This window comes from Podarcis tiliguerta (assembly GCF_965153285.1).
Source record: "Podarcis tiliguerta genome assembly, chromosome: 2".
NCBI classification, from domain to species: domain Eukaryota; kingdom Metazoa; phylum Chordata; class Lepidosauria; order Squamata; family Lacertidae; genus Podarcis; species Podarcis tiliguerta.
Window position 1 is genome coordinate 52,575,491 of NC_139535.1, and position 12,738 is coordinate 52,588,228.

At 43.9% G+C, this 12,738-nt stretch overlaps 1 protein-coding gene and 1 long non-coding RNA gene across 5 annotated transcripts in view; one reads left to right on the top strand and one right to left on the bottom strand.

The window, feature by feature from the left end:
- The window catches only part of CACNA2D2 (calcium voltage-gated channel auxiliary subunit alpha2delta 2), a 513,315-nt gene extending 509,164 nt beyond the window's left edge, over positions 1 to 4,151 (top strand). For all 4 annotated transcript variants that reach the window (XM_083429356.1, XM_083429357.1, XM_083429358.1 and 1 more), the window contains 2 exons: positions 1,839 to 1,927; positions 3,138 to 4,151. In XM_083429356.1, the coding sequence (XP_083285482.1) occupies positions 1,839 to 1,927; positions 3,138 to 3,266 (218 nt within the window). In that variant the 3' untranslated portion in view covers positions 3,267 to 4,151. The remainder of the gene's footprint in view (positions 1 to 1,838; positions 1,928 to 3,137) is intronic.
- Positions 1 to 12,738, bottom strand: part of LOC310672410 — a 56,848-nt gene that overhangs the window by 38,799 nt on the left and 5,311 nt on the right. The window contains exon 2 of the long non-coding RNA XR_014508542.1: positions 10,529 to 10,583. This is a non-coding gene — a long non-coding RNA (uncharacterized lncRNA). The remainder of the gene's footprint in view (positions 1 to 10,528; positions 10,584 to 12,738) is intronic.

Here is a 12,738-nt window from a genome sequence, read left to right on the forward strand (position 1 = left end):
GAAAGACCAGAAAAAGTCACAATAGCAGTAGACCTTACAAGCCAGGTTAGTTACCGTATTTTTTGCTCTATAAGACTCACTTTTTCCCTCCTAAAAAGTAAGGGGAAATGTGTGTGCGTCTTATGGAGCGAATGCAGGCTGCACAGCTATCCCAGTAGCCAGAACAACAAGAGGAATTGCTGCTTTCACTGCGCAGCAATCCCTCTTGCTGTTCTGGCTTCTGAGATTCAGAATATTTTCTTTCATATTTTCCTCCTCCAAAAACTAGGTGCGTCTTGTGGTCTGGTGCGTCTTATAGAGCGAAAAATACGGTACATTAGAAACATTAAAGTAAGTAATTGAAAGTTCTCTCTTGCATAATACTAGAACATGGGGCTACCCAACAAAGCAGAATGTTGGAGGATTCAGGACAGACAAAATAAAGTATTTCTTCACACAATTAAACAATTGAATTTGCTACTACAAGATGTAGTGATGGTCATCAATTTGGATGGCTTTAAAAGGAGACTAGACAAATTCATGGAAAATATCAATGGCTATCAATTATTATGGCTATATATGGTCTCCGGTATCACTCCGGTCTGCCTCTGAAAATCAATTGCTGGGGAACCTGAGTGGGGAGAGTTCTGCTGCACTCATGCCCTACTTGTGGGGTTCCCAAAGGCATCTGGTTAGCTACTGTGAGAACAGAATGCTGGACAAAATGTGCCTTTGGCCTGATCTAGCAGGCTCTTCTGGACGTGGGTGACGCTGTGGGTTAAACCACAGAGCCTAGGACTTGCCAATCAGAAGGTCGGCGGTTCGAATCCCTGCGACGGGCTGAGCTCCCGTTGCTCGGTCCCAGCTCCTGCCAACCTAGCAGTTCAAAAGCACGTCAAAGTGCAAGTAGATAAATAGGTACCACTCCGGCGGGAAGGTAAACAGCGTTTCCGTGCGCTGCTCTGGTTCGCCAGAAGCAGCTTAGTCATGCTGGCCACATGACCCGGAAGCTGTCTGCGGACAAACGCCGGCTCCCTCAGCCAATAAAGCGGGATGAGCGCTGCAACCCGAGTCGGTCACGACTGGACCTAATGGTCAGGGGTCCCTTTACCTTTAGCAGGCTCTTCTAATGTACTGTCTACACATGGCTGCATAATTTCCTTCCACACCTACCAGTAGGTAGGGATCCTTATGGGATTCTGTTCATGTGAATTTAATTTGAAAATGTGAGTTATCACATGGTATCTTTCTGATGAAGCATTAATAGACATGTAACAAAAAGCAGTGGATATGAATAAGCCGTTGCCCTCTCCCTGTGAAAAATTTCATGACAGACATTGGCCACATCCACACTGCTGGTTTCTCCCATTAATGTTTTGTTTACTTGTAAATCCACACAATGCAGTCATGAGCCCCCAGTGTTTCCATGATTGGTGCCTCTTCAGTCCACCCCCCCCCCCAATGTTTTGCAATGGTTTTCCTGTTTTCTTGCACTATAGCTCTGCAAATATTCTGTGCTTGTGCTTGTGCTTGTTGGGTGGAAACATGGCCAGATTATAACGGTGCAAATGGAGCAATTGCTGTGGCACTCAGATATTATTTGATACTTGGATCACCAGTTGGATCACCAGACATCATTGGTCAACCCCCAATCAGGCCCAAGGGGAAGGGGGAAGGGGGAAGCTCAGGACCTGGCCACCCCTGTGAAAGGTCCTTGGTCTGATCCAGCAGGGCAGTTCTTGTGGTTGCTAGTCTCCATAATCAAGGGCTCCTTCCTTTGACCCCACTTCCTCCCCCTCTTCCATATCACTACAAGTGTATTTACTGCCTTGTGCTATATTTTCTTTGACACTGCAAAGCTCCACCGGGAGATCCCAATCAGTGTGAACTAGTAGACAAGCCACGGTATCGAAAAGGTCCCCACATCTGTTTTGACTACAATGCAACGGTAAGTAGGAGGACACAAGGAGTGCATGGATATATCTAAAGTGGCTTTGCTCCGCTAGGAATTTGAGAAACCCAAGGCTGAAGCTGTAGGCTAGAGCTTTCCTTGTCAAACCATTCTACTGATATGAAGGGCCTTATCAGGGCTGTATGTAGGGGAGGGCTATAGTTCAGTGGGAGAACACCTATTTACATGTAGAAGGTCTGAGGTTTGATACCTGGCGTCACCAAGTAAAGCTGGAGGAAATTTCTGTTTGAAATCCTGGAGAGCTACAGCCAGTCATTGTAGGCAATGCTGAGTCAGATGGACCAATGGTCTGACTTTGTGTAAGGCAACTTCCTATGTCCTTAAGGGATTCAGTCAGAGTACTGCTCGCAATAGGAAGCTGGAGTACCAGGCCACTAGTCCCATCTACTCATCCCCTAGCCTGCTAATTCAAATGGCATGTTTACTGTGGGGTAACACTCCTCGCCAAATTTGTCTCAGTGTAGCAAAATGCACTGCAAAGGGTGGAGATCAGGAACAAGCAGCCCAAAATATCGGGGGCACCCGCCCCTAATGTCCCCAAAAAAATAGGGGACAGAGGAGGCCAAGCAAGGCATGGCTTCAGTGGCCAGCTCCTTCTCCTCTGTTCACTTGCCACGGAGGGGAAGGAGGGTTGAAGCAGACCCTCACCAGAGGAGCCACCAGCCGTTGAAGCTACACTACTGCTGCGTTTAGCTGTACTCCCCCAGCTCCTCCCGACGGCCTGATGTTGCGTGTGCGATGATGGGACATTGCGCATGTGTGATGTGGCGCACGCAGTGTTGCCCTTCAAATCACCTTCACAAGATGCACCTCTGGGAGGATGAGTATCTCTTTAATAAGGCACTCCTTTTCTAATGGTAAAACCACTCTATTTAGGAGGTGGAACTGTTTTTGCCAACTATTCCTTAGAGCTGATCTGAAAGTCCTTCTAATCTCACTGGGCTCTATATTTTTTAAAAAAGAGATAATTTTCCTTTCCCATGCTTATAGGAACTGTGAGAATATGTACAGAGAGTAATGGACCTAGGATGGGAGATTGAAGTGTCTACTGAATCATAAAGACTATTGTGGTTTATGTTGAACAGCTTTCGAAAATCACATTGAAAAACATGCAGGGAAGTAACTTATCCGTGCCTATATATGGAGTGACCAAAATTATCTATCCTTTTTTTTGTTGTTTCCATAGGAAGATACCTCAGACTGTGGAAGAGGGGCCTCCTTTAGACCTTCTTTGAGTGTCTTGTTATCTCTGCAGCTCCTCCTCCTCTATTTGACTGCCAGTCGCCATCCGCTGCCCTTGGTGTCTTGCCTTTGAAACATCCATTTAGTCTAGCCCATTCATTTTTGCTTTGTGCACCATCTCCATTCCCTCCAGACTTGCCAGAAGAGGGCAGCTGCCTAGTCCCATCAACTCTGGTTACACCTTGGCACTCACTCATGAGGACCTTCTCTTTCGTCATTCAGAAGTCCAGAAGCTATTCTCATTGTTTTGTTTCTTGTTTCCTGTCATCCTCTCCTTGCCCTTCCAGTGTCTCTGCACAGCAGGTTGTGCAGGTTGAGCTCTGAGCAAGACTTTGGGAAGCACGAACCATTGCGACTTTCTCCACACAGTGAACATCCTTGAGCTTTGATTCATTGCTCCCCTTTCCACCCATTGAGCTGTGGCCAAATAACAAAGAACAGCGGCCTCATAAGTTTTTTTTCCCCATTGAATCCATGGAATTCTGGGAAGACCTTTGCCAGTTTTCATCAGGATATGTCTTGACATTTTATTGTCTTAAAAGTATTTAATCAACAATGCTGACAATTTGCTATTCTGTTTGAAACAATTTACTTCCCCATCCCAATCATGCAAACAGCAGCAACGACAAAATTATTCAATAGAACAGGAAAAACAATGGTATATTCTTGCCAAATTGGTTCTGTAGTCTAGTTTAACTTTTCAGCCAATTTAAATGGCTTATTAAACTCAAAAGTAATCCTAGGATGTCACCACGGCATCTCCATCCCACCCAGCCCGCTCTGTGTTTTCGAAGGCCATCGCTGCTGAATCTTTCATTAGTTAGATCCCATCTCAAATCAATTTTCAAATTATTTTTTTTTAGCCTGAGGATTTTAATCTAGATCTTTTTACATCTAATTTTCAAGCATTTTATCCTGACAAATTATAGTATTTGTTGTCAGCAACAAAGACATAGAAGAGAGAAAAAAAGAAATTGACTTGAATTTTATGGTCAGTATTATTTATTTAAACCAACTCACACCATACTGAGAGGACTTGGAGAGCAAGCGGGGGAAAAGGAAGTGTGTGAAGATCCTTAGGAGGTCACAGTGGCTCTCACTGTCTTTAGCAAAATGAATAGCAAGACAGAGTATTTCTAGTGGGCAAGAAACAGCCAAAACCCAGCAGTCCCTGGCTTCATTTTTTTTCCTTGCCAAGCCTGTTCCCTGCGTGGTCCATAAATGTTTAAGTCCATCAAGAAAACAAGATGATCTCTTCTGCTCCCCCAATTCACTGTGAAGACTTCATTTTGGGATTTTTGCAGCATTCTACCCTTGAGGTAGACAAAGGGTGGAGTTGGCCAAGATAAAGGTGACCTTCTTCCCAGTTCACACTGTCCCTTTTCTTCTAAAGGAAATTATCCACCATGATTGGCAGCAACAATTTGTGCCAACCCAAGAAGGTGATAGCTAAAGGTTTTCTTCCTGGACTTTGTGCAGAAGCCTGACTGCACCTTTAGAGTCCCCTCCATCCATCCAGTATTGGAATCACAGTGGTGGGCAATGGGCCACAATTAGAGCTCTAAAAGCAGATGTTTTGCAGGCAGCTAATTGTCTCCAGTGTCCATGCAGAGAAAGGTGAAAGAACTCTGCATCGTAGTGAAGGTCATGATGACACCTGCCATTCACCTCAAACCCACAGAACACTTCAGATGACTTTGCAGGTACATATTTCATGGCTGGGAGCAGCCACATATACTGTTGGAGGTTTGAAAACAAAGAGTAAAACTTGAATTCATCACCCAATCTCCGCAAAAGCTGCTTGCTGTTGAGGGCAGGTTATCCGATTTTGTGCCTGTTATTTCTGCACATACAGTGATAAACATACCTTGCCACTTAATGAAAACAGCAAGGCCTTTTCAGTCCCCAGAGAACTCAAAGATTTCTTTCTCCCCCCATGCATTGCCTCTGTACTCAGAGTAGCCAGCAAAGTGGGGAGAATCCTGTCTTGTCTCTGCTGTGTGTGATGTCAGAGCCACAATCACATCCGGGCAATATGAAGAGCAGCAGCACAATGCAACAGTGTAATGCAACTCCATCAGCAGGAAGTGGTTAAGTGCGCTGTCAAAAGCACAATGTGATGTGATAGGAGGATGAAATGTCGTGCATATCTTGGTGCACCTCATTTTGACTTCACATGCTCATTTCCTCAACCAAAATTCGCTTTCCAGTTAATCCAAATCCTGGCATACAACCTACTGTGAGTAATTGCAATGTTGTGAATTCCATTTGACTTGTTAGAAGGAACTCTAGAAAGCAAATAACGGTGGGACGGTTACTTGAACCTGTAAGTTTCTAGGCAAAGAAAGCTTGCTCAACAATGTGTGTGAATGGGAACTTTCTGTAAGCCTGGTTTGATGCTTCAGTACTAAGCCAAAATTTTAGAGAAAGTCTCTTGGAAAGAATATAGCATGCCAAACTCCTATGCTGGTTACATCACAATTTATTGTGCAGATTCTGGTGGCCCCACTGCTAAGGTGTTTCATTGCAAGGCAAATGGCAGGAACCCCTTTAAAAACTTGATTCGTCTTGGGAGGTTTTGATTCGCCCAAACAGTCCCAAAGAACATGCTGCAATGCACTACAGGTGTATCTTCAGAGAAAGCTGAAAATGGATTTTTGTGCTCCTGGTCTGGTCTGGTTTGAATGGGGGTAAAAAACAGGTCACTGCTGTCATATGCAAGGTAGTGGTACAATGTAAATACATGAAAGAGGTAACTTTGTTGTAGAAAAAAATCATTTAAGAGATCTGGAAGCAAACCTTTAGCACACACATTGAGGTGCATTTGCTTTCTTTCTAGTTATCCTTGTTCTTGAGATCAGAAATAGTTTCTTAACCTTTCAAAAACCAGCTCTTTCCCAAATCCACTGTCTGCATACCCCCTCCCCCGTCCTGCACCAAATGCCCTATGTTCCAAATCACCAATACTGTCTGAAAGAACCTTTTCCTCCAAGTCTCCCACTGTTCTTCCCCAAGCTGACTTATATACACAGTGATACCACTGGTGCTAAGGTTAATAATTTTGCTTCATTGGCCTTGTGTAGATTTCTAGAGAAGCAAACTGGGAAGTTACAAATAGCTCCAACTCTACCAGACACACAGTAGAGACAGAACCATTACTCCTTGAGTAGACTTCCAGTAATAATCAAGTGTACTAGTTGTGGGTACAGTCCCAGTATCTTGATAGTCTCTTCTGAGCAGAGACTGCCAAATTGTGCCAAATTGTGTGATTGTTTTTTTGTGATGTGAGCAACTGTCTATGGTGTGCTTGGCTGAAATCCTCCAGGTCCATTCCCACTTTGGTATGACTAAAAGCATAGTCTTCCCCGACGCCACTTTGTCTGTGACTCTGTTTGGCTAGTGCTCTGGAGCCACCGTATGTTCATAGGGTGTACTTCATTAGTAGGAGAGATTCAGGGATGGAGAAAGCTGGAGCATAGATTGGGAAATGGCAGTGCCTGTCAGCTGAATGAGAGATGGTTTCATAAAAAGGGCCTTGCCCCACTTTGGAGCACTTTAGACCACAAACAGTATGGCTACCACTTCTCGGTTGGCTGCTATCTCACAGTCACTCAATACCTGGGTTACTATCCACTGGGAACAAATCAAGGTCTTTGTGTTGGTGTTTGAACTGTGACTGATCCCCTTAGAGAGGTGGTTTTCAAACTTGTACATGGCTAACGGAGCCTCATTACAAATTTTCCAGGCATGTTCCACCATTCATTTATATCGGCAGCAGTGCTGGGAAGGTTAGCGTTACGCCCAGAACAGCCAACAATGGAAATAAAGAAATAATAATAGCAACAGCTCAGTGTTTTGCATCCATAATTCGTACAGCTATAGCTTAAAATCGCCATCATTCCTCCCCTGGTGTGAACCTGTCTCCGGCCACTTTGCTGCAAAAAAGGCATACATACCACTGATTTGACCACAAATTCAATTCTCGGGTCTGCCCCTCCCCCACCACTTTTATAAGTGGATATCCACTTTTAAAATTTTATATTTTAAAACATATGTATCTTTCTGCAGTTAACCCCCCCCCCTTTTTAAATTTAATGTAGGAACTGTGTTTTAAAGGTTGAAATGTTGACGTGATTTTGGAGCATCAGTGGTTCCAGCCAACCAGGGCTATGCACAGCTAGCTTCTGCTCCAACCATGTAGAGATAGTTTCCCTGAGCTCAACCCAGGTAAGAAAACAATACACCTGAACAAAGTAAGCAGGCAAGGGCAGATTTAGGGCAGTGTGAGTGGTGCGGCCGCACTGGACACACATCTCAGGAAGGTGCCTTCTCAAAGCCCAGTAAGCACTTGCCCACCTTCAGGAAGGGCTCTGACAGGGTTCCAAGAGGCCTCCTGCCTCCTTCCCAAAGCCAGGCAAGTGCCTACCATGCTTTGGGAAGGAGGTAGGAAGATTCCAGGACCCTGCCAGAGCCTCGTGCCTCCAGCCTTGCATAGGGACAGGGTGGCTTATTACCAATGTCCCTCCCTGAAGCAGGCTTACACAGGTGGTTCAGCACTCAAATCCTATACATCTGTATGCACCCTAAGGTTTTTAAAAAGGCTGCCCTACTTCTCACATGTGGTTACAACTGGTAGCAAAGTTGAGAGACAGAAAGATGTGTAGGTGCTGCTGGGAGGTGGGCAGGAACAGCTGTGCTGGGTCAGAGCAAAGGACTGTATAGTTGAGCATCCTGTTTCTCAGTGGCCAATCAGATGCCTTTGGGAAACCCCCAAGCACATCAGTTCAGTAGCACTCTTCCACTGATGTCCCCCGGCGACTGGTATGCCGAGTCATCTTGCATCTAATACTGGAGGTAATATGGAAGAGTTTCTCGAGATCCATTCTAGCCATGAAGTGCTAGCAGTTGTTCAACATTGTCCCAATGTTGTAGTCTCCCAGTGACATAGTCTCCCAGTGACATGCAGTGGCTCTGATGACTGCTACCTAAACTTGTGGAACTCTTGCTTTCCTACTAGCTTAGATTTCAGTGAATCCTTGCTGGTGATGCTGGCATTTGTTCAACTGAAACTGTGGTGCGTTAAGCCTCCAGTCTACCTTCTGGAGATTAGCTTTGCCTGTTTCTGCATTTCCATGCAGCACATCTATCCTTGTTACAGCTTATAGACCTTCCCAGCACCTGGCTTTGGTCTCCCTGTCAGAGAGGAGTGAAGACTGCTGAACAGAGAATGTTGGAGATGGAAATGAAGATGTCCAGTAGCCCAACACCAGACAGAGCACAGATTGCAACACAGCACATTTTCCACTTGGAGTACTTACCCACATCACACCTGGATACCAGGGCATTCAGCCTCTTGACTGACTGGTCAGGAGATCAGTACCAGATGTGATGGAGATGCTGCACTGCTCCCACACCATTCATTTCTATTTGTGGAAGCCATGTTAGATGTCACTGGGTCAGAGCTAAGGCAAAAGGGAACTGGGGTGGAAGACCCTCTTTCCTATCATGCAGTCCAACAGCACCCCTCCCTCACATTTTTCACAATGGTTATATGAATGAAACAAAGGCCTTGTTTCTCTAGGTTTCAAAGCCAAAGCAGGCAGGTATTTGGATGGTGAACTTTTCCTAAGATGAGAAAATGTTGCCCTATTTTCAATGCAAGTGGATGATTCCTTTTTATTTTTAAGGTTGTTGTTTGTGCATGAGTTGATGGCATCCCAATATGTGCAAGTCTGAAGATGGGTAGAAGTTGTGCTGGTTTATTCCCCTGCCGCAGTAGTGATATTTGCCATTTTAAGAATGAGATCTCCTGGTGTTATGTATAAATGAGTGTACAAGACTGATCTACGCAACAACCAGCTCTTTCCAAATAGCTTAGAAATATAAATCAGGGCTGGGAAACCCATTCCCAGCGCAACTCAGATTATCTGTAGGGTGTCCTAGAGTCCCCCTAGGTCAGAACTATGCCCCCACCAGTCAGAATCACCCATGGGTTGCCTGTAAGTCTGTCTCCATTTCAGCTTTGTCTGCTGACAGATGGGGATGGTACAAAGACAAACAGATTGAGGGAAGCCAAGAGCATGATGGGGTTGCTTGCCTTTTATCTCTAACGTAGAAAAATGGATAACCTCGCAAATCATAGTACCTATCTTATAATAGGAAAGGAATGGAAATAGCTTCCCAAGCTCTTAGAATGAAGAAATAGTCCTGGGAGCATAAAATTGGAGAGCCTAAAGGAATTTTACCATGAAGTACTATATCTGAAATCGGCACGGAAAGACACAGAGAAACAGCAAGGAGATTGTGTGTGTTATTGTGAACTTGGGTTGACCATCAAGGTGATTTTCTGAATCCTGGAGAGGACCTTGAAGGAGAATGAAGCTGTACAAGATGGGAGTCTGTAGGGAGCAATAGACTTGCCCAGTACAGGAAAGTCTGTAGAATGGAGAAGCCTGTAAAATCATTTGAGATTGCTGGTCATTCCCAATAAGGCATCCTCCTAGCAAATCTTAAAGAGCTGAGCGAAGGCTAGTTCAGGCTTCCCTATGTCCCAGTCTGTTCTCACATGTGACTAGCAGTACTGGTGAGACATAGCAATGATTCAACCCACCTCACATGCTTTGTCCATTTTAAAATCCATTTGAGCAAAACAATTTGTGGTAGGGTAGGTGGGTGGGAAAGGGAGGGGGGTCCATGAAAACCCTGAACATGGTCTTGGAAGTTTGACTCCAGAGCCAAGCGGGCAGGGAGGAGATTCACTAATAATGACAAGGTTGATTAAAGGTCATTTTGCTTGTAGCTTTTTCAGTGTGTGTTTGGTTATGTCTATGGGAACTGTGCTTTGACCAGATGGCTGGCTCTGTGTTACCAGGAGTGTGTGTAAATCTGTAGTCTAGTCGGGTGCTGCTCATTTGAGAAAAATGGAAAAAAACAAATATACATAATTATAAATATATATATATTATATTATATTTTAAGTTAAAAAACAAAAGGGAAAAAAGCAAAACATGAAGTAGCTGTCCTTATAGCTGCTGGGATACAATTCCTAACATTCTTCATCTGAAAGTTTTGTTCCCCCTACTGATTAAAAAAAGGGTTGTTTTTTTTTAATTATTATTTGAATCTCTTTTTTGTTGTACAGAAGAGTTGGAAAATTTTAAAAAAGACTAAAATCTTTGTAAAATATTGTGTGCGTGATTCCTTGTAAAATATTTTCAAATTGTTTATTACAGAGGATCAGTTATTAAATAATGTTCATATTTTCACTTCAAATGTGGTGGCTCTTTTACTGGTTTACATTTACAACACATTAAGAATGGTTAGATAAGCAGGTACCTTACTGGTCTCGTGTTCTGATGCTTACTGTTCTGAGTTTCTCACGTTGCAAATCCTAATGAAGAAAATAGAAAAATAGTAAGGATCAATAGAGTTGAGCTGAAAGTTCTATCTCAAACTGTGACGTAGCTTCAGAACTGGGTGAGGGTGGTGAGAGACTTGATTCCTAACCCTACTGCTCTGTCCAGCCCTCTGTAAGCCTCTACATTTGATCTGGGATAGACCATTTCAGTATTCTTGCTGGTTAAATGAGATATGGTAATTAATCTCCACAGGGGGTTATTCACCCTGCTTGGTACCAGCCAGTGGAACACAGAAGTGCCTTGCCACTAGAAAGCAGCTTCTTTTATAGAAGAGAAACTGACCCAAAGAGCTGGCGTTTAAGGCACTTCCCACTTCCTCTCTAAGGAAGATCTTAGTGTGCCTTCTTAGTGAATGGATTCAGGATTACGGAAAAATGACCATTAATGGTGATGATGATACCAAGACAAAGAGAAGAACATAAGAGCCCCTTGGATGAGGCCAGTGACCCATCAAGTCCAACACTCATTCTCAAACTGACCAGCCAGATGCCTATGGGCAGCCTACAAGCAAGACCAGAGCACAAAAGCACTATCCCTTCCTGCTGTTTTCCAGCACCTGGTATTCAGAAGCGTACAATGCATGTAGCACATAACCATCAAGAAAGAAGAAAAGTGAAGCTGTGGGACTCAGGTTCTTCCTGACTCCGGCCCGACTCACAGGGATCCTGAGCCAGCTGCGCAACTGTATGTTGCTTCCTTCCCCCAACGATGACAACTACTACACCCACACACCAGAAACAGGAGGAGGGGTAAGCAGGCGTCTGTGTTCCTTGGCCCTGGCCTACTAACAGGCCCCTGACACTGGTCTAAGTTTTAAAATATTAAAAAGGTTGCCTAGAGCTTTCAAACAACCTGGAAATGCTTTTATTTGACGTACCTCCTAAAACACACACAAATTGCATTACTTTCTCAGAAGCTCTGCCAGATGCTGGGAGGTAAATAGATAAAATCTACCCCGATTGTTTGTTAGCGGGTCCTCCTAGAGACACACAAAGCCTTGCCAAGCTTGGCTGGCCACATATACAGGCTGATCACTGGGGATCATACAAAGATATGAGTTCAAAATATAAAGGGCCATATCCAATGCTACAGCTCCACTGGTACACTGGAGCTTCCATTTCTTGGGTGAGAGGATACAATCGAGATCAGATTTTGGGGTGTGAATATGGAGGAGAGGAAATGGAAGTCCAATTGCACCGGCACATCTACACATGCAGAACATTAGATGCCATCCATAGTAGCAAAGCCACAGGTGGAGTCCAGAGAGAAAAGTCCTGCTAACACTTTACTGAGGAAAACTGAATAGTTTAATTTGAGGAGAAATAAAGAGGTTTTGTCTTTCTTCAGGCCTTGCTTATAGCAGATGACATTTAGCTAACATACAGAGGAAAACTCCTTCAGAACTACACAGCCAATCAGGGCATGTACTATCTCAGTGAACATCATGCCATTCTACCTGGTTGCTAAGCAACACTACCCGTTCCCATCTTGGTTAGGTGACTTCAACACTGACATAATTAAACCTTAAGTTAAAACTGAATGGTCCCTGCTGTTGCACTTCCAACAAGTATCATAAAATTGGACACTTTCAATGAACTGTTTCTTTAGAGGAGGTTAATTATTGCCACCAATCTCAAGAGAGGTTATTAGGTGAACAGTGTTGTGTAAGTATTATCAGCTTTGCAGATATGCACACACAAAGAAATATTTACTAGCCTGGTTGTCAAGTGCTGACTCACATCTATATTAGTCATTTATTGTAACACACTGATGTCTTGAAAGGTGGGGGAGCTATCTTTCAGTTTACAACTTCCTTGACTAGCTACCTAGCAGAAGGAAGAGGAAAAAATCAGAATGACTTTGCTCACCTGAGTTTGGCAATCTTTATCATGTTTCTGTTAAAAATTCACAAAGGAAACTGACTCAGCTGTTTTATTAAAGACACCTTTGTCCCCATGTAATAAATAAGCTGTCTGCAATTGAGTGCAAGAAAAGGATAAATGAGAATTCCCAAAGTGTAGGACATGAGCTTCTCGTGTAGATCTGCTGAACCCATATTTACTTAATGGCAGACAAATCCAAGGAACCAATCTAGCTCCTGCAGAAGCCAGTGGAAAGATTCTCATG